The 21,845-nt window shown below is 39.7% G+C and overlaps 1 protein-coding gene and 1 long non-coding RNA gene across 6 annotated transcripts in view; one reads left to right on the forward strand and one right to left on the reverse strand.

Moving 5' to 3' along the window:
* Positions 1-21,845, reverse strand: part of CRIM1 (cysteine rich transmembrane BMP regulator 1) — a 315,765-nt gene that overhangs the window by 29,827 nt on the left and 264,093 nt on the right. For 3 of the 4 annotated variants that reach the window (XM_039532907.1, XM_039532908.1, XM_039532910.1), the window contains 2 exons: positions 19,782-19,903; positions 5,620-5,829 (listed from right to left, as the gene is read on the reverse strand). In XM_039532907.1, coding sequence (XP_039388841.1) covers positions 5,620-5,829; positions 19,782-19,903 — 332 coding nt within the window. The remainder of the gene's footprint in view (positions 1-5,619; positions 5,830-19,781; positions 19,904-21,845) is intronic. The other variant, XM_039532909.1, reaches the window with a different exon arrangement.
* LOC120402337 lies at positions 402-6,661 on the forward strand. 2 transcript variants are annotated; one of them, XR_005597150.1, is made up of 3 exons: positions 402-1,575; positions 3,313-3,375; positions 5,976-6,661. It is a non-coding gene; the product is annotated as an uncharacterized LOC120402337 (long non-coding RNA). The 2 variants fall into 2 exon arrangements; XR_005597148.1 differs by having other exon boundaries at positions 3,322-3,375.

The following is a 21,845-nucleotide window of genomic DNA, read 5'->3' on the forward strand; positions in this document are numbered from 1 at the left end:
TGCCTAACCTGCTTTCTCCAAACATCTTCTGCGATGTAGTAACGCTTTGTCCATACAAAAATCTGTAACATATCAAACTGAAAATCTTGGGCTGCTCTAATATAAACAAATATAAAAACAAAGCAACGTCAACTGATTTGATATTATTCATTATCCATTTTTTAAATTTATCTGAAACTGCCAGAGACTTGCAAGAATTTTTACCAAGTATCCCAGAATCTAGGTCCAACCTGCCATCAAGTACATGGGAAAGGAGAGTTACTTACCCTACTGAAACTGTAGTTCTTAGAGACATGTCCCATGTGCATGAGGCTGGTTTCTTTTGGCCAGCAGTGCTGTTGGGGCCATACCTACACTCTGGATGTCCTCCCCCTCACCAATTCAAAGGTATAAACGGCAGAACAGGCCCAACCATCCCTCAGCTCCTTTGCCAAAACCGAATCCATATGGTACAGGATGCCACAGCAGTGGAGGAGGAGGGTGGGTCATGGAATCCCCATGGACAACACACCTTGAAGAACCACAGTTGCTGCAGGGTAAGTAATTGTTCTTTCCTCTTGGTGTGCCACACTGTTTTTACTGCTGGTGATGAGCTAATGGTGACCTCACAGTCAGGAGGTGGGTGCTAGGAGTCTTATTTAAATAGTGACTGCAGCACAGCTCTACTAAAGTGGGTGTCAGATCTTGAGGCCACAACTATGGAAGAGTGCTGGGTGAAAATGGGGACTGATCCCATGTAGCTGCCCTGTAAATTTCTGAAATTTGTACGCTTCTCAAAAAACCCAGCAGAAGCTGCCTGTGACCTGGTGAAATGGGATCTAACCTGCATGAGCGGATCTAATCTAGCTAATTTATGGCATGTTTTGATACAATTAAATACCCAGCTTTGGGTAGATATTGCCTGATTCTTGCATTCTAGCTACAAATGCTACAAGCAGACTGGGGGAGTTCCTGAATCGTCTTGTTCTGCCAAGATAATATGAGAGAGCCCTAAGTATGCCAACAGTGTGCAGTCTGGCTTGCCTTTAGTTAGAGAGGGGCTTGGGAAAGAAATCTGGCAGATGAACTATCTAATTTAAATGAACATTTGAGACTTTTTTTTGTGTGAAAACAGAGTGGGGCCTAGAGGGTCACTGTCTTTATGGATTACTGGTGAGGTGGACCAGCCATGAAGGCCTGAATTTCCCCCACGCTTCGAGCTGCTGTTATAGCTACTAAAAACAGCTGTTTTCATAGACAGTATATGGAGCAAGTTGCTACGGGCGCAAAATGAGGTCCCATTAACCAGGCTAAAACTATACTGAGGTCCCAGAAAGAAGGGCCCCAGACTGAGAAACACATGAATGAGGCCCTTGAGGAATCTAGCAATTTGTAGGATTAGAAAATATGCTATGACCTTGGACAGGAGGATGATGTGCTGATACTTCTGCTAACTGTACTCTTAAAGAGCTTAAGGAACAGCCCTGAATGCTTATTGATAGCAGATAGCTCAGAATAGTACAAATCGGGGATTCTATGGGAGACAAGTGACACTATGCTGTTCAAATTGGGACCTGCTTCCATCTGACTGCATAGGTCAGTCTAGTAAAGTCTTTCCCGCTATGCACCAATATATTCTGGACTTCTTTTGATTGTAGTTAATCAGCTGGCATCCACACGGTCAGATACAATGATGCTGGGGTCTGGATATACAATCTGACTTTTATTTTGGGAGATCATGTCAGGTAAAACAGGTAATGTTATTGGGGGCTGAACTGACAGGCTCATTCAGGTCTGAATACCAAAACTGACTGAGCCAAGATGTGGCTAACATGACCTGCTGAAACCTGTCTGAATTTCCTTAGGACCCGGTGGATGGGCATACATCATCCCTGGAATCCATGAGATGAGAAGAGCATTGGATAAGGACCCTGGACTCAGAGCGCCCCTTTTAACAGAACATTTAGCATTACTTGTACTAATCTGACACAAACAAGTTTACTGTTGGTTGGGTATCCCCACCCGTGTAAAATGCTTTGCAGGACCAAGTCACTGGCAGTCCATTTGTGGTCACCTGTGAATTGCCTGCTGAGCTGGTCTGTTATGACATTCTGTACATTTGGTAACAAATACACGTGTTCCAGAGGCAAAAAGTTTCTTCACAAAGGTGGGGAATGATCATGCACCTCCCAGTCTGCTCACATAGAACAATGCTATTATGTTGTTTGTCATTACCTGAACTGTTAGCCCACCTAGCATGCGAAGACATGCTGTGCATGTTAGACAAATAGCTCCAAGCTCTAGGATGTTTATGTGCAGAAGTCTCTGTCTCTCCAGAGTTCTTGGGCTTTTAAGTGTCCAGGTGAGCTCGCAAATCAAGTATGAAGGAACAGGTCACCAGCATCTTGGTAGGCAGAGGTGGAGAAATGGGTTTACCGTGATGGGGCGTCCTTCCACTAATTTAGTGATGAGAGGACTTCTTGGGTGAACTTCACTCTCCTGTCCATGTGATGTTTGTTGGGAAGATACACTGATTTCAACCACCCTTGCATGGAGTGTAGGTGAAGTCTGACATGCTGTGTGATGTAATGCACAAGGCTATAAGACCCAGGATTCTGAGGGTACAGCTACATGGCAAAAAAAGACCCTTGGCAGTGAGTCTCAGAGCCCAGGCCAATTGATTTGTGCTTGTTGGATTTGCCCTGTTGGATTAAAACTAGAAGTGTAGGCACTGAGCTCTCAATTATGGCATCAAACTTACTGCTGTAAGGTGGACACAGGGTGTGTAGTAGAGGAGAAAAAAGCTGAAGCCCTTCTGCATTGCAACCTCTGCTTCTTCCTTGGTGACTCTGATGATCTTTGTGGGTTGTAATAAGAAGTGGAGGGCATTTGTGTAGAGTAGTTTTGTGACCTGGCCTGCTTTCTCCAAGGGGCTGTCACATGGACTCCCAAAGAATGGAGAGTCTCTCTCTGATTTTTAAGAGAGCTCAGGGCCTCAATTGCTCCCTGAACCTCCTTCAGTATTACTGAATATTGTAGCCATGAAGCCCTGCACAAGGCAAAGGAGGGTAGCCACTAACTGTGCTCTTATGTAAAACACATCTAATGCCACCTGCAGTGATGGATGAGCTACCAACTGTCCCTCAGGTACAACAGACTTCAGTTCCTCCCTATGTTGTTGAGGGAGTTTATTGATAAATTGTGACACCTTGTTCCATTAAAGTAACCACACTTTGACAGGAGCAGCTAGTAATTTGCAATATGCATCTGCAGGCTTGCTAAGGGGAAATTGTTCCTGCCAAATAAACTATTTTTTATCTTTGATTTTTTGAGTCATTTTAGGAGGTGATCCTGGAATTTTGGACCTTTCATGCACTCAGGACACTCAGGAATTTGGTGAGTGTGAAAATATTCAAACCCATTGGAAGGGACTTGGGTACCACAGATGCTAGGGTCTGCCATTTTTTTTCCTGCTTCTAAAAAGGCCTTTGTTAACGGGCACAGCAAAATGCAGAATGTCTAGTAAATAGTGCAGGAAAAATCATACAACTCCACAGGAATTTCTAAAATGTGCGCCATGCAATGGCTCAGTGGGAGAGAAGGACTCTATTGCCTGGTCTGCTAAGGAAGAGGAGATTGCTGCTGGCATAGGATGCACTTCAGTCTGCACGTATTCTTCCTCACGTCCCTGCTCTTCCTGGCAAACAGTGCAAGTATTAAGCCATTCTATGAAGTTTCATAGGGGAGGGAGATCGAACTATAATATAAGGGGAAGGGGTGACTAGAGGCAGGCTTCCTCACTGGATGCATACCCCAAGCGTCTCACTAGAGCCAATATTGCATACGATAGGGGTAAGAGGCTGGGGTCGTGGGGGGTGGATGCCAAGGTGAGGAGAGGAATGGTGATTCAGGCTGCACTGTGACCATAAGATTGCTCAGTAATGGACAGAATTTCAGTGCTGAAAAAGTTGATGCTGGGAACATCTGCACTGCAAAGATCAGCACCAGAGTAATGGGCACTCGGGTCATCGACACCATGTGCACCAATATCAGTATTGAGAGCAGTATCAGGTGAAGTACAAGCTAATTCCTGAGACAGTATCGTGTGCTTGGTGACCACATTTGGGCAGGGTATCAGAGGGACCTGATACGGACTGTGACCTACCCTCTGGCTGAGTATTCTGAGGTGATATGTGTCTTGATTTCACTAGGTCCCAGGGAGGGCAACATGGGTCTGTGCTCACTGAGGGAATGATGTTCCTTCCTATCACTTTCAAATCACTAGTGGAGAAAGACTGAGCTGTTTTACTAGCCTAAGTAGATGGAGGTTTAGGTCTCTTCAATGAGTGAGCATGGGCGCTCAATCTGAGACACAGCTCACTGGAGTACTGATTGAGGATGCTTATTCAGGCCTGGTAGGCCCCTTTTTCCTGCAGTTCTGAGAAGGCTCTCAGAGAGCACTCCAGAAGAAGTTTAAGACAGGCCTCTCTCACCTTCTGTGTCCTCTTGGAGAGGGAGTGACAGAATGAGCTTTTATCAGGGCTATGCCTCTCTTCAGAGCACAAAAGGCTTCTTGAGTATTAGCAGAATACCCATCACGGCGGGGACAAGTTTTGAGCCCTGGGGACTTTGCTTCAGTCATAGAAGCTAAATCCTAGTACTAGGTAAGTCCCTAATACTAACATAAGCTTTAACTACATTGTTTTAACTAATTTTAACATACTAAGTTAAATAGTAATTTCCACTCCTGTTATTTTGTTTCTCGTTTTTGTTTTATCTGACAAAGTAAAATATTATCTGAATCCTTTTAATTACTTGTTTTCTACTGATTTAGCATTTTATTACTATTAATATCATTATTACGACTTTGATGTTTACTATGCAATGCCACCTACCATCCAGTAACTCAGATATTAATTCATTATATATTAATATCTATTAAGGTAATAATTATTGCTTATTATATAAAATAGCCTCATGTGAGCAACTAAAATGAAATAATTTTATATTAAGTTAGATGGTGGTACAAGTAAAGATCTTTCAAGTATTTTTAATGTATAAATTCTGTTATAATTAAAAACAACATAGTAATTCTACATTATTTGTACTTGCCTTCCTGCCCAAAAAGAGAACTCAGTAATCTTCCATTACAGGAGCAAACATTTCTGTTCTGCAACATGCAATCAGAATATTCAATTAATCAAGAAATCTGATTGAATGAATATTCCCGTCAGACCCACCGAAACACTGCCATCAATAGGTGACCATTAATGAAATCTCATTCTTAACTTAATAAAAATGATGAATATTTTGTAATGGCTTATCAGAAGATTTTCATATGACATCATAGCTAATAAACTGGAAACATAATATTTTAGAATTGCAACACTTTTTACAAATATTAATGAATTAAACCTCACAATAGCCATGTGAAATAAGTATTCATACCTTTATTTTACTGGGGAAACTGAACCATAGAAAACATAAGAAAAGTCACCCACGTTAGTTTCTGGCATAGCTGGACATCAAAAACTGGTCTCTTGACTTGTACTTGTGGCTTAAATATGGGTGAGGAAATTTTGCACACAAGTGGGAGCAGGGTTGATTAATTATATAATGCAGAATACAACAACATTTTACCTGGACATGATGGACAACATTGTCCTGGATGTATGGTAGGGTTGCCACAGTTAGGTACAGGGCAGGTGATCAAGGCACACATCTCCCGTCCATTGTGACAATAACATTCTCGGCAACCATCATGCCAGCTCTCCTCTTTCTCATGACGACGCCCATCCATTGACAGGCAAGAGCCTGTTTTAACTGGTGGCATAACAGAATCTGGTATCTCTGCATAAAATGATCAGAAAATACGTGTCCTGGTCAAAGTGTTGCTTAGAAAAAAACAATGCATACCTTCATTAGATTTGTTTTTAAAGGACTTATTTTTTAATTATTATTATTATTATTAGCTATTCTTTCTTTCTTGCACCCAGACTTAGAAATATGGTCAGCCTCAGGAGCACTTGAAACAAGCCTCTGCATGGTGTACCAAGGTGAAATGATCATGTATGCTGTGGTTAGATGCATCTTCCACAAGAAAGCCAGTATTCACTTCTATCTACTGATAATGCACTGGTCATAATGACACAGAAACTGAATTTTGATTTGGCATGTCAATGCTGATAAAAACAACTTTGCACACCCTTATGACCAGGAGACAATGTGCTTTGCTTGGAATATCTTTCGAGTTGGATTGCAATGGGTTGGTGGTCACTTGCTTGGGCTTCCGAGATAGGCATCTATTGCTGCTCATACAGTAGTGACAGCAAATATAAGATTACCCCAGCTGAGTGAGGGCAATATCACAGAGCAATGCTCATAAGGTTGAATTAATCCCCGGTGTAACTCCATTAATTTAAATGAAGTTACATCAGGGATGAGTTTGGTCCATTTCTGCATTCTGAGTTCCTGGGTTGACCCCTACACCCTCAGCCTCTACCCTCCCATTAGGAGGGAGGTGACCACAAGACCATTGCATCAGACCCACCACTCTCTTCCAGTACCTCCAGGGATGAAAACGGAAGATCTTCAGCTTCCCTTCTTTTGATCTATAGCAGGGGTGGCCAAACTGTGGCTCGCAAGCCACATGTGAGCCACACTTTAATGGTAAAAGAGCGCAAGCCACCTCTGCCCCCCCCATTCTATACCTACCAGACTTTGGGGGGGGGGGGAGAAAGATCAGGACATCTGCCCTTCAGTGGGGTGGTGGGGTAGAAGCTTCTGTCCAGTGGAGCTCACCTGCTGGAGCTCGGGGCTTCAGCAGGAGTGGGGCTGAAACCCCGAGTCCCGGCTCCTGGCAGGTGTGCTCCAGGTCTCAAATGTCTGAAGACTGTCATATGCGGCTCGGAGGGTGAGTAAATTTTGGCCACCCCTGGTCTATAGGAAGATACGATTCCAAAGCACTTTCATGGGAGCTGAGGACTGGGTCCAGCATTCTCCTCAGAGATGGGAGAGAAACGGTTAAGAGAACCCTGGCATTCTTCCTCTGCCCTCAAGATGCTAGTCTCCCCAAAGTACCACCTGTCTCCCTCCTCCACTGGAATATGTTGACACTCAGTAAAGTGAGTAATGTAGCATGGAAGCAGGGCAGGCAATGAGGGTAAAGAGAATAAAAAGGAAGTGGAGGATTGAGTGACTGAAGAAAACCTTGGAGAGGAGAAAAAGAAAGAAAGAAAAGGAAGAGAGGCAAAGGAAAGGAGAGATGGCATAAAAGAATGAAAGAAGGATTAATAAACAGAGGGAAAAATGTCTGTAGGAAAACACTTCATCTCAACCCTTTTTCTTGATGGAGGAAATGGTATGACAGGCTAAATACTAGAGGGGAAAAGCAATGGCAGAAAACAAGCAAATTTATTAGCAGAAAATGTAATATAAAATGTTACAATTAATATAATTTCCTATATATTATGTGAATTCATGGTAGTGGACAGTGTGACATGAGAGGTATTTCCATGAATGAGGTATGACCTTACATACTTTACAAGTGATAGGCTGAAAAGAAGCCACAAGAGACTTATGACAGGTCATGCTAGTGAATGAAAATATTTCACATAACACTGCCCCATACCATGAATCTGTTATATATTTATTTGGGTTGTTTTGGTTATTACAATATGTGATTTATTTTGAAGAGAGAGTTAGTAAATGTTGAAAATTGTTTTGTTCCTGGATTGTGCTGAGTGGTGGGTGAGACTATGACAGTTTGTGTTGCTTTTATTAGTTAGTGGATTGGGTAACTTTTTTTGACCTGGCTCCTGTGGCCAAGATAGACAGGGATGGCAAAGACTTGTTCATGCCCTTCATGACATTTGATGTTGCAGAAGGATTCAGATTCTGGGTTGGTTGGTTCTAAGGATTTAAAAAAAAAAGTGGTTGTGGTTGGAGTTCTGTGACTGGCTTTGGGCTGGGATTTCTGTGATCTGACTTGCTTTCAGGTTCTACTGCTGTAACACATTTGCATGAGAAATTATTTGTGTTAAATAACTTATTTTGGTAATCTCTTGCCTAAGTGATAGCTGCAATTTCTGTGTATTTCTTGTAGCTCATTTCAGCATTTTTTTCTGCTTATAATAAAAGAAAATTGAGAGAAGTGTGAAAAGGAATGCTGGATTTTCTTTTTTCTTTTTTTTTTTGTAGCAACTGTCCTTTTCTGATAACATCTAGAGCAGTAATTCCCAAACTGTGGTGCATGTACCACTGGCGGTATGGTAAGTAAATTGGTCTGAAGTACATTATCAGAATAAGAATTCACTGTAGCTACACTACTTAAAGTAGTACAGCAAGTAGTTTTGAGATTTAGAAGCCCTATACTAAGTCTTAAAAGTCTGAGATCCACTGATACATAATGTGACAGGGAAGTAAGATATTTCAAAAGAAGGAAATAGTGCATATACCACTTGGTGATACTTTAAAAGGTATACTGACATGTGAAGACCTTGGATGTGTATAAGAGTATCCTCCCCCAAGAAATTATTTTGGAAATACCTGACACCTGACGCAATCTGGTATATTCCAAATGCGAGCTCCAGGTATAAGTCATTTCTAGTGGTGGTGATTTAGCATTCTACTTGAGTCACAGAGTTTAAGGCCAAAAAGGACCACTGGATGATCTAGTTTGGCCTCTTGTACATCACAGGCAACTAACAGCACCCAGCACCAGCACCCTAAACCCAACCACCAAAATGAGACCAAAGTATTACTATCTGTAGGAGACTAGACTGTTAAGAACCACAGGCAGAGAATAGGAAGGACGAAGGTCCACCAGTATTCCAGGCCCCTGCAATGGGAGGGAAATGATTAAATGAGATGTACCCACATAATCCTGTCACATGACCTGCACCTGCATGCTACAGAGAAAGGTGAAAAAAATCCCAGAATCACTGCCAATCTGACCGAGGGGAAAATTCCTTCTCGACCTCACAAATGGTGATCAGTTAGACTCTGAGCATGTGAGCAAGAAACAGCCAACCAAGCACCTGAGAGAGAGAATGTTCAATGCTACCTCAGAGCCCTGGTTCTCCCCGCCTAATGTCCCATCTTCTGCTGTGGCCATCCCTGAAGCTGAGTTCCTGGGTTGACCCTCTACACCCTCAGCCTCTACCCTCCCATTAGGAGGAAGGTGACCACAAGACCATTGCATCAGAGCCACCACTCTTCTGACCACTGCTGGTGGCCGTATGAAACCTGAAGCATGAGCTTTAGGAACATAAGACATAAACCAGAACCAAGACTGTTGAGCCCTGTCCACTACCGTCACAAGCAACCCCATCATACAATTGCACTCATAGGTTTGTCCAGCTCTCTCTTAAAATTAAGTTGTTTGCCCCCACAACTCCTATTGGTAGCCTATTCCAGAACCTCACTCCTCTGACGGTTAGAAACCTTCTTCCAATTTCCAGCCTGAATTTGTTCATGGCCAGTTTATATCCATTTGTTCTTGTGCCAACACCGTCCTTTATCTTGAACATCTCTTCGCCTTTCCTGGCATTTACCCCCAATGTATTCATAAACAGCAATCATCTCCCCCATCAGCTTTTATTTTGCTAGACTAAACAAGCCAATCTCTTTTAGTCTCATAAGACAGGCCCTCCATTCCCATGATCATCCTAGAAGCACTTCTCTGCAACTGTTCTAGTTTGAATTCATCTTTCTTGAACATGGGTGATCAGAATTGTACACTATTCCAAATGAGCTTTTATCAATGCCTTGTACAATGGCATTTATAGTCCTCTTTCTCTACTGGAAATGCCTCAATTGATCCATCCTAGAATCAAATTTGCCTTTTTACCAGACACATTTGGATTGGTGTCTCACTCTTCTTGTGATCAAGCCACACAGCCAGGTCTCTCTCTTCCTCTAACTTCCAACTGATGAGCCGCCAACCCTCTTTCAGTTTTTGTGCAGAATTTCAACAAGTGCTCCTGCGAGCCCCTTCCCGAACATACTAATGATCGGCAGTTTCCAGCTACACATGGACCCCAAGTTACTTCATCACAGGACACCTGTAATCACTTCTCAGCAGTGGCTGTGTGTTTAATTCCAGGTGAAGTTCAAGCTGTTGATAATAATTCAACCAAGTACTTAAGCATATGTTTAAGCACATTCCTAAAATTAACATATACCTAAGTATTTGTCGGAATTGGGGCCTATAGCTCTGAATGGCACAAGACCCAATTATTCCACAGAGCTGATCAAATAACTGAGTTTTCAGTTTAGTGGATGAACCTAAAAATCCTAAGAATTTCATTTTGGGTCAAACCAAAACTAAATGTTTGTGTTTTTTCCTGCTGAAATGAAAAATTTACACTTCCCCTCCCCCTTGCCTCTTTTCAGGGCAAATGCAGTGTTTTGTTAGCCCAAAATTAATTATTTTTCATTTTTTCTTTATGTTTTCAGGTGTTTGTTACCCTTTTACATTTTTCTTTAAACAAAATCTAGTGTTTTGACTATTTTATTAGTCAAGTTTACTTAAACAGATGGTCAGAAAAGAATGAGTAAGCAAGCATCAGAGGGGAAAAATAACAAGTGTGTGATGGGAAGAAAAGAGTGGGAAAGGGAAAAATTAGGAAAAGTGAAGGAAGGAAAATTATCAGAAACAAGGAAAGACAGAGAAAACATGGGTAAGACGTTAAAGAATACAACACAGGGAAAAGTGCAAGGGAAAATGTACCTATAGAGTCATCAGCCTAGGGGAAAACAGAGGCTGAAAGTTATGGAAGAATACACATGGATGAAAAATAATGACTGAAGGGAAACAGAAGAAATAATAAAAACAAGGAAGATATAGAAGGTTAATTAAAATATTTTAAATAGATAATACTTTATGATATATTCCTTTTTTTTGTGGGGAAACAAGGATTCTGTGGGAAAACAGTTGCATTCTGATGTCTGTGTTGGTGAAAAAATAGAGGAGTCTACGCATACACTTCTAATATCTTATCCTGGACCATGCAGATCTTTGCTGTAGTCCCAATTCCAGGCAAGGAAAACTGGAATTCACCAGCAGACATTGGTTCAATAAAAGATATTACCTCACCCACCTTGCCTAATATCCTGGGACTACCACAGCTACAACTACATTAAAAAGGATAGACAGATAAAGGAAAAATGGACATCGGATAGCTGAACTGGCTTGAAAGGAGAGAGCTAATGGTTTCTCTTCATCTCTTACATTTGCCCAAAGTCAGACATCCCTCCCAAACTTTATTTTGGACTACAGGTAAGGGGAGGATGCTGTTGAATTTGGGTTTGTTTTACAATAATCCAATAGTCAATATAATAAAATGAGTTTATATCCCACCAAAGCAATTGAGTCCTACACTGAACCAGCCATCATTCTGGGCTTGTCTTCAGTGCACTGGTGGCACATGATATAATGCAAGTTTTGCCCATATCCTGATTCCCATCCACAAACACAAATCTCTAGCTTGAGTTAAGTGGTGTTTTAAAGCTTCTAGGGATATAAATAGCGGTTAAAAAAAGTAACCGTGGAACCGATTAAAATTTTATCGGTTACATGTGACACCTTTCACTTCATATTTTTTATGAAAATATGCTTATGATATGAATAACATAACAGATATACTTTATGCAAGATGGCTTATGTGAGATATCATTGGAAAGGTTATGATTTACTGAATGTGATTAGATTATCCAATTTGTATGCCTCTATCATTTCTGCATCTGAAGTTAGAAAAATTAACTATGTATCTGTATTTCAAATGCGTTACTTTGGGTGTCTCTCCCAACCAGCACTTCAGGTACAACAATGTAAAAGCCAGACAGGCTTAATGGGCCATTAGCAGGGACAATGGACTGTGAAAGAGGTTAGTCTTCCTGTGGACGCCGGAGACAGCCTATGAGCAATGGCTGCCACGGCGATGCAGAGACATGGGTCCAAGTCACCTGGTACTGAATACCCCCTCCTCCCCTTTTGGAATGCCACTGGTTTTCCACTAGAAGACAAGAGTTCCCGCCTTACACAAGAGCTATAGGAGGCATGGGAGTGACATCATCATGGTCCTCTTCTGCCTCCCCACCCAAAGAGACACTGAAAAAACACCTGGAAGCAAAAACTGAACTGAGGGGAGGAGGATAGAACCCAAGCTGGAAGGGCATCTAGTTTGTGAGTAATACCTGAGGTCTCAAGAGACCAGTGCAGCTGCCTTTCAAGACTTTCTGTAATCTGCCTGCAACAATATCTAAGGTGAGAAATTCTATTTGTAACCAATTTCTTTAATGAACCTAGCTTAGTTTGCGTGTTTGGTTTCATTTGTTTAGTAATCTGCTTTGTTCTGTTTGTTATCTCTTATTTTCACTTAAAATCCACCTCTGGTAGTTAATACACTTATTTCTTGTTTCTTATGCAATTTCTAACTGGGCGGGCAAGAAGTGTGCACATCTCTCTTCACATTGAGGAGGAGGATGGATTTTAATAAGCTTGTGCTCTGCAGATTTTTCTATATAGCACAAGACAGTGTTATTTTGGGTTCCTCTCCCAAAAAGGGGTGTGCACGTGAGTTCTGGGGGAGTCCTCTCACACAGAGCTGACTTCAGTCTATGTCTGCAGTGGGGTGTGGCCCTACCTGTGTGCTGCAAGAGGCCAGAGAGCCTAATTCAGCAAAGCAGGGAAAGGGAACCCAGGCTGATTGAGCAGGGGAGGCTTAGTTAAACCCCAGCACATCAGGTGGCATCCCAGAAGTGTGGGGGGGGTGTCTAACCAGTCACAATATGGTTAAACATTTAACTGGGGAACTAGGGGTGCTGCAGCACCCCCACATTTTACATGAGGCCCTTGGCTGCCGGCCCCCGTGCCCCAGGACCCTCCCAGCTGCCAGCCCCCAAGGGCAGCAGTAGAGTCCTGGGCTCCAGCCGGCAGCGGAATTTAATCGTTAACCAAACCCAGTAAGACTGATGCTTATTAGTTAAACTTTTATATCCCTAAAAGCTTCATGTACCTAGCTTGTTGGGGGGTGTGGGCTGATGCTCCAGTGCTGCTGATGTTGGAGATTGGAATACCCTGACAATGCAGCAGCTAAAATTACAACTCACCAGCTGCTAATCCAATCACGCCAGTGTGGTCATTCACTCTCCCTTGAGCTAGGCTAGTTCTAGTGTATTGACTGTTGCAGTGAAGACAACCCTTCCGAGTGGTCTGTAAAAAAACCTCAAATCTATCAAACTCAAATCTATACAACTACTTCTCCTTGTACATTGCTGTATCTCAATAATGACTGCTGACAACTCTAGTAAATTTATTTTGATTTACAGTATATTTACAATTGGATCTTTGCAGATTAAATATTACACATTTTTGTATGATGTACTGCTGTGCATTTTTAATTATTTTTTTTGCCAAATTATTAAAAATTTGAGTAACCCCTGCTGAAAATAAAACTTTAAAAATCCCACTGAATCTTGTTGCAAATTTGCTGGCACACCTCTGGGATAACAGTAACCCCCAGCTCACTATAGCTCACAACTACACCAAAACCTGTTATAGTGTCCTATAAATTTAAACCTGTGAGATCTGCATCACGCTTTAAACACACACAGTAACTTCTTTATTGTGTTTAAGTCACTTAGCTTCTTTGCAGATAACAGTACTGAAATTACCACCCCAACATGTTCCCTTCCTCAAACTTACACTTAATTACTCAAATTTACTCTTAAGAAATTAAAGCTTCTTTTGCTTGGAATCCAACAGATCTTTAGATGGGTACATGGCTATATTTACCCTGGCTCTGTGTACAGTTTTGGGACTGCTTTAGTTGAGCAATGTTGTCTGATTAACCCAGCTATTCAGGTATAGTAATTTGCAATATGTATGAAGCCAGAGGCTTCAACAGGAAGAAAATGGGCACAAATCTAGAGTAATCATAGCAGCAATGACAGAAGTAATTTGCTGTGTGTAAGGGTAGATTGGAACAAGCTTCTTTCCCCTTGTTATCAACTGCCGAGTTAACTGCTATCTCACTTTGGAGAGAAAGGCAACAGATTTTGTTGAAGGACACACTATAGGGCTGTCAGTTAGCTTAGGATGCCTGGGTATTAAATAGTACCATAAGACAGTGTCAGTGACAACATCTGCCAGCATCTGAGGCACCAGTAGGCATCCTCCAATATGTGCTTGATTGGTAAAGAATGATTTATTCTACTGTCCAGAAGCACCATCAAACCACTCATTTGCTGTACCATTCCCTGCCCTCCTTTACAGTAATACATGATTTATATGTACTCAGATAAGAGGACATAATAAAGCAGAAGTATTAAGGAGGTCTTGCTGTCTCCATCATACTGACTGATGCCTTATTCAAACTGCATATTGCATAACATGGATCAGAATAATTGAAAATCCAAATGGGGCATCTTTCTCCCTTCAAATGTCCGTTGTGACATCCTTGCTCTAATCAGCCTTTTGCTGTGATACTTTATGTCAATGGTTAATACCTCCATCATTAGTTAGCACCATGTAACAAAGCGGGGCAAATACTTGGTCTACATTTTGCTGATCTTTGTCATGAAATTGCCCTAAGTACTACAGGATCATGTTTAACATGTTCTCTGTCTTTGAAAATGGTGAAAATAGACTTGTGTGTGTGCAAAAGAACTTTTCTATGGAAATCTTTTCCAGTGACTGGTGGTCATTTGAAATATATTACATACATTTTTGCATGGTTTTCTCTGAAAAAGGCACATAAAAATAATGTGTGAAATAAGCTAAAGTTTTTCACATCTGTATTTTGCTATTCAGTGTCTTGTCTGAAAAAATAGAAAACTAAACAAACAGTATGTTTCTTGTATCTATTTTCCCTAGCTAGCGATATTGTTAAAGTGATTTAATTCCAGGAAGATCAATAGCAGCAGTATTCTTTTTAATGAACACGGCCACTGAAAATGAATATGTATTATTCAATTTTTCTGAGTGAACTATAATCATACATGAGATGATTATGATCTGCGCATGTAAACTTGTTCCATTAGCAAAAAAAATTCACTAGAATAGAATTCAATGGTAGCCTTTTGTTTAAAAAAAGGGAAAGGAAAAAAATGACACTTTTCAAAGTTGTGTGATATCAAGAAAAACCAGCAAATGAAACAGACACTCATTACTCAAGTTATAACCTACAGGACAGTCCACTGTTTTGTATTTTAGGCCACTTAACTATTTAACAAGATTAGATCTCATACATGGTAAATAAAAATAGAAAATCTAGAATTTCTAGTTCCAGATTTGTGAAGTTGATTATAGGTTTTTTTTAAAAAAAAGATAAGTCTCCAAGTATTCTGGAATTCTATGTCCTAGGAATTTCTCAGAATTGTACTCCTGAATCTAACCTTTCACAAAGAAAAAATGTTTTAACTCTTATAGTTGTGAAGATAGATTTCCAAATGTGAACTAAGTTTAAACTGACGAACTGTCGACATGAGTATGCAACCACTCAAACAGTAGCTCTAAAAGACTCCTGATTATCTCAATGAGGTGTTGACTCTGAGACCTAATGACATCTTAAATAAAATAATAATAATAATAATAATAATAAACACTGTTACTCTTTCATTGCCCACCATTTTGGCTTAAACATTCAGCTACATTAATGTGCTTAACTATAATTTTAGCTGCACTGGCAGATACAGGAATAGGAACTAGTGGTGCCACTGGTTGCTGTCAAAGGTTGCTAGGATTGGGAAAGAAGAAATCAAGTTCTCCTCTATGGCAAAAACGCAACTGCCTCTTGGTGCTCCAAAACCAAAGTGCTTTCCATGCCTAACTTAGAGCCAAAAACCAAACTGTCTCTTACACAGCTGCCAAAATCTATATCTTCCCCAATACAATGTTTACAGTACAAAGTTGCATTACAAATAAAAATCATGTGGCACATTAAACATCTAGGAGCAGCATGACAATGGAATTTAACAATTAAATAGCATAAGAAATACTTCATTGATTGTTATCATTCATTTTCCACAGTGAATGCAATAAAACTCTCTATTATTAAATGTCCTTGAAGTAGCCACAGGTATTTTAGTCTGCTGCACTGGAGTGCTGAATAATTTAAGCTTAGTTTGCTACAGAGTATGCAGGGTTCTTAATCATCCAAAAAACATGGAATTTGTTAGGTTTTTAAAAAAAGGAAAATAGATAAGCAGTTAAGAATTCATCTTTTCAAAAACTTGTCTACCATAAGGTGATATGCACCCTTACACAGTGCTTGCTGCCTATAGTAACGTATCACCACCATGTAAGGATGTTACAAAGGGTAACAGTTAATCCACATGCTACATGGCATAGTACAAGGCCTACAGATCACTCAAGAATTATTGCCTGCCTCACTAAAGGTAGCCTATTAAAAGGGGACATGTTGGACAGAGTTACACTGGGCTCAAGCCCTATTCTACATTGGCACAGAGATAGGCTGAGTGTCCTTCTAGGTGTTTGCCAACCCGAATTTCTATGACTCTGCTGCATCTGAAAATCACCGGTATAAGGGTCAAAAAAACTTGACATACACGGACATGTTTGTATTAGAAAATGTAGCTGAACAAGTATACATGAACATATACAGTGGTGTAACTGTACCTCCTTGTTTAAGCCATCTTTGGTTAACCAAAAGACCTGATTAACAAAAGAATGGTTTTAGTGTGTCTCACCAGGTTGTGCAGGTATCTGGAATGCCTGAGCTCATAGTTCCTTTAAAGCTAGCTGGCCAGCTACCTCCAAGTTTCATATAAAATCCTGTTTATCTGAAGATTTCTGATGTCCCCAAGTCCTTTAAATAAATGAGATTGTGCTCAGGACTGGTATAGCACAAGCTATACTTTTACAGCTGGAGGAATGGCCTGGATGGACATGGGAAATTTAATTGCACAAACTAGCCTTTATTTAAGTGCTAAAACACAGTTTAAACCTATTTAGATATGTAACTCTTGCAGCTGTTACAATGTTAAGAAAGTTAATATAAAAGTAAATTTTGTGCACATGTAAATCCCAAAGTAAAAATTGATGTGCGACTAACACTCATACTTCAGGGTTGTGTGAATGCAGCCTGAGTAAACGCTAACGACTGATGAAAAGCACAACTATTTAAAACAGTTCGTTAGAGCAGCATGCATATACTCATGTGTAGAGCGAGATGCTGGGAGAAAAGCACAGACTGTAGGACATTTACATTTTTACTGCTGACATTTATTTATTAATAATCACTGATATAGACCATGTATCAGCATGTGCTGGCCTCAAGAAAGAAGATCACATGGTCCCCACAGCCTGTTCACAGGTTGAGCCCCAGAATGACATTGAGCATTGTAGTCTGGGTAGAAGTGCATGCTGGGAAAGGGGACAGGGCTGTAGAAAAGCCCCAGTAATACACATCAGGAAAGAGGCAAAATTGGCAGTGGTTTTCACTATGGAGGGAGCTTGTATGGTGATAGAGAGTCCAGGAGATGGAAGTCCTGGAAGAAAATTTCAGACAGGCCTAAGAGGAGGGATAAGAGGCAGGTGAATAGAAGGGTAAGCAAGCCACAGCTGACAAAGAAGATATGCATAAAGCTAAGTAAATTACCCAGATGAGGTAAGAAAACTGAGGCAGTGGCCATGTGTGGCAACAGAAAATTAAGCCATAGGTTTGTATGGTGCTTTGGAAATTTGAAAAATATGTGGTTCCCGCTCAAAGAATTTACAGCCTAAATTAGCCAAACATATGACAAAATATAAAGACAGATAAAACGTATAGGGAAAGGAAGGACAACGATTAAAACACAGTAAAATAATCTGAGTCCTATTATTCTATATACATATTCACAGTGAGCCAATAATTTATGTTCTAATATATTTAAACAGCATTTGAGATACGACAAGAATGGTAGAGTAGAAATAGGTTTTGAAGAGAGATTGGAAAGCATGAGGATGCTGGGTGCAAAAGAAGAGGGCTGTTCCAGCTATAGAGAAATCAGTGGGAAAAAAGTCATAATGGTGAGAGTAGTAAGAGGTGAAAAGTAGAGTAATGAGGTGTGAAGAGTGGGCAGAGACCAGGAGGAAAGTTGTAGAGCCACAGGAGATGAGATGTAGGCAGGCGCAGAGCTCTTGCAGAGCCTCAACAGTGAGAGTCAGGCATTTCACCATGCCAGCCCCAGCTCATTTCCTTTCACCAACTTCCTGTCTCTTTCTGCATAAAACAAACTCCTCAGCCTCATTTTTAAGGAGTGAGAAATGGTTACCATTTTAGCTGCTGAACACTGGATATATTAAAGATAGGAAAGAAAGAAGTTATAGCAGTCGAGGCAATATAAGAACATGGTCTTGACTGTGGAGAAGGAAAGGGAAGAGTAGATTTTACAAACGTTATTGAAGGAAAAGCAGTAAGATATAGTGAGTGCTTTGATATAGGAGAAAAAGATAGAGTAGAGTTATAGATAACCCAGAAAATATAACTTTGAGAAAATGGAGTTTTTAACGGTGATGGAGAAAGCAAGGACAGAAGACTCATTAGGAGGCTATATAAGAAGTATAGTTTAGTGTTAACATGTTTAGTTTAAGAAACTTCAGGACATTCTTGAAGAGAAGAGACAGGAAGTGATGCACACCTGGAGAGAGGAGGTGGAGAGGCACATAAGCGGTGTCAGAATAGAGGTAATAGAATACCATGAGCGTGTATGAGGCTAGTAGCACTGTTTAACACTGGTTAACATTTGTATTGTTCACTAAAGAGAAGTTTAAATATCTTATCTCAATTACATTTTGCAAAATTGTTAAGTGATTAGAGATATTATGTGTTAATATTGTTGACATAAATCCCAGCTGTTTATTAATATAGAACTGTTTAGCTATTATAAAACTATATGGATCATATTGTACATAGCCAATAGGAAGGAACATAAAAAGTCCCCAAAAGTTAAGTCAAAGCTTGTGCATTATTGCCAAGCTTTGACCCCGTTTATTGTGACTCGAAGGAAAACTGAAGTTTTCCCAGAGACCAACTATTTTCCTTAAGTTTTCTTCTACAGACATGAGAAGTAAACTTATAAAAGTAAAAGCTTTTAAGAATCATATATTTTAATAAATACTTATTTGTTAATTTTACTTAACCAACCAAAAGTCTCTAAGAACTTGCTGGACGCAGAGGGATGAAATAGCAAATTATTTTGATAATACTTAAGATTAAATGTATTTAAACAGGATCAGAAAAAAACAACATTCACCTAGCTACCAAGCAACCTACAGCTCAGTTGAAATAATAATACTTAGCACTTATATAATGTTTTATACATTCAAAGCAACATACAAATACTGATGCAATGATGTATATTGAATTGGGTTAGGTGGCAGTAAAATGAAATATTTAAAAGAATTTAAATATAGATTTAAAGAACACATATTCCAGTGGAGGAAGCAAAGAGAAATTCAGTTTTCTCAGGCTTATTAAGGACCTGATTGAAATCCTACTAAAGTTAATCAACTGACTCTGACTGACTTCTCAACGGAAGATGGATTGGGGTCTAAAATGTCAAAAGAACTGCGTGATGTGTACCTTTACTAGGCTGACATTAAAAACACAAAAACTACAAATGGTAACAAAGCCCTACTATACAGGGTCCTCCCCTACAGAAAATGAAATTGACTACCACCGTTTGAGTTACCAAGTTGCAAGTCTTATTAATATTATGTACTACTCCTTTCCATTTCTCCTAGCTTCTAATTGCTTTGAAATAAACAGATATGGAGGTAATGCATTCACACCTACCTCTGCACTTACAGAGAAGACAACCATGATTATTCTGCTGGAAGCCCATTGGACAGATCTTACCACAAGGAAGTTCTGGGCATTTCTTACAACGACAGATGTCACAGCCATGCTTGTTCTTCCTAGATGACCGAAATAATTTGTCAAAGGTCAGCAGATCACTTTAAATGTCTGATTAAAAAATGCCCATGATCTTCAGAGCAAAGGCTTCCCCTGAAGTGACTAAGTAAAAAAAAATCCCTTAATTGTAATTCTTGTACTCAAAGATGGTAAGGGGTAAATAGATCTCCACTCTTGGCTTGTGCTCCCTCTGTGTGACTGGCAGAAACACCCTATTTAAATTTCAAGCTATTAGGCCACCTCATTTGCCTGGTACATTTAAGTGCTGATGAGCCAGCACTGCTTTTGACAATCAGTTCTTTTTTCAGGTGAAAGAATAATAGAGTAGATATAATAGAACATCTCCAAATCTGTGAAGAAGATAGAAGGGTAAGTGGGGATCTATTATAATCACTATCTTCCGAGAACAAAAATTACAAGTAATTTTTTTCTCCAATAATATACAGTAGATCTCCACTCATGTAAAATACTCCAAGGATGTAACAGAAAACTTATTTGAAATATAAGATGCGGAATGCCAATACCCAAGCGGTAAAGGCAGTGAATGCATAGTTACACATTTTTTAATACAGAAAGATAGGGTATCTTTGTGAAGATACATAATATAGAAGCTAAGTACAGAAACATTTTCTCACCTTCCAGATAAATACATTGAAACAAGCAAGTTAATTGGTTTTTTTTTATAATCACAAACCAAGTTCTGTAACACTGGTAATGCTAATCAATACAGTGTTATGAAAAATAGTTCTTGTCAAACAAACTTGTTACTGTTTTTTGATATCATGTTTTATTATTAAATCTTTTTACACTACACAAAATCAATGCAGACTATATTAAGTGGATTAAAAACTGGTTAATGGATAAATTGCAAAAAGTTGAATAAATTGGAACAATTTACCTTGGGATTTGGTGAATTCCCCATCACTAGAAGTCTTTAAATGAAGACTAGATATCTTTCTAATATATATGCTACAGCTCAAACAGAAGTTATGGTCTCATAGTATTACAGTGAAATGATACCGCTCCATAGATAAAGCTGGAACTAATTAGCCAATCTTAGCCCACTAACTTTGCCAAAACTAAATCAATACACTGGAAATTTCCTAAATGTGGTCATCTAAGGAATGAGAATCTATAAATAATGTTTTGGGGATAACTGGACAGGATGTAAGTGAAATACGAAAGTCAGAAAAATCAAATCTTTCATTTTTGTAAAACTGGTCTAACCTTTTTGGAACATAATATTTAAAAGTACAGTATTGACCCTCAAGTAGTGTTAACATGGTTGTCCTCAACAATTCAGAGATTTTTAGATTTCAAGGTCAGAAAGAAACATTGTGATAATCTAGTCTGACCGCCTGCATAAAATGGATCATAGAACCTCCCTGAAATAATTTCTGTTTGAACTACATCATATATTTTAGAAAAACATCTAATCTTGATTGTTTGTTTTTGCCAGTGATGGAAAATCCACAACCCTTGCCCTTGGTAAGGTGTGTTAATGACTGTTGCCTTTGAATCTTTTGGGTAAGACTTGTAATATTACTTAAAATCTTACCATTAAAAATAAATATACAGTGTCAAATTAAGTTTTCAATAAAAGTGTAAGTTTGCTATCTTTGCACCATAAAGGTAGAATCTACTCTCATTTTAAAAGCTATTATTTTTATTTTCTTAAAAATCACAGAGAATTTATAATGGTCTTTTTCTCAGACATCCCACACCATTTATACTCTTATTCACCTTGCAGACTCAAAGCCATTGGTTATCAAAACATCTTGAGCTCCAGCATCTTTTCATATGCACACCTCATTCCAGGAAGGATAGTAGTTAGAATCTTAATCGCCCCAATGTCTTCCCCCTTGAGTGCTCAATCTTTGATTCAGTACCCCTACCAAGGGGCCTGAAAGACATGGAATGGTAAAAAAGTGGGGGAGAGAGAGA

The sequence above is a fragment of the Mauremys reevesii genome, linkage group 3, assembly GCF_016161935.1.
Source record: "Mauremys reevesii isolate NIE-2019 linkage group 3, ASM1616193v1, whole genome shotgun sequence".
NCBI lineage: Eukaryota > Metazoa > Chordata > Testudines > Geoemydidae > Mauremys > Mauremys reevesii.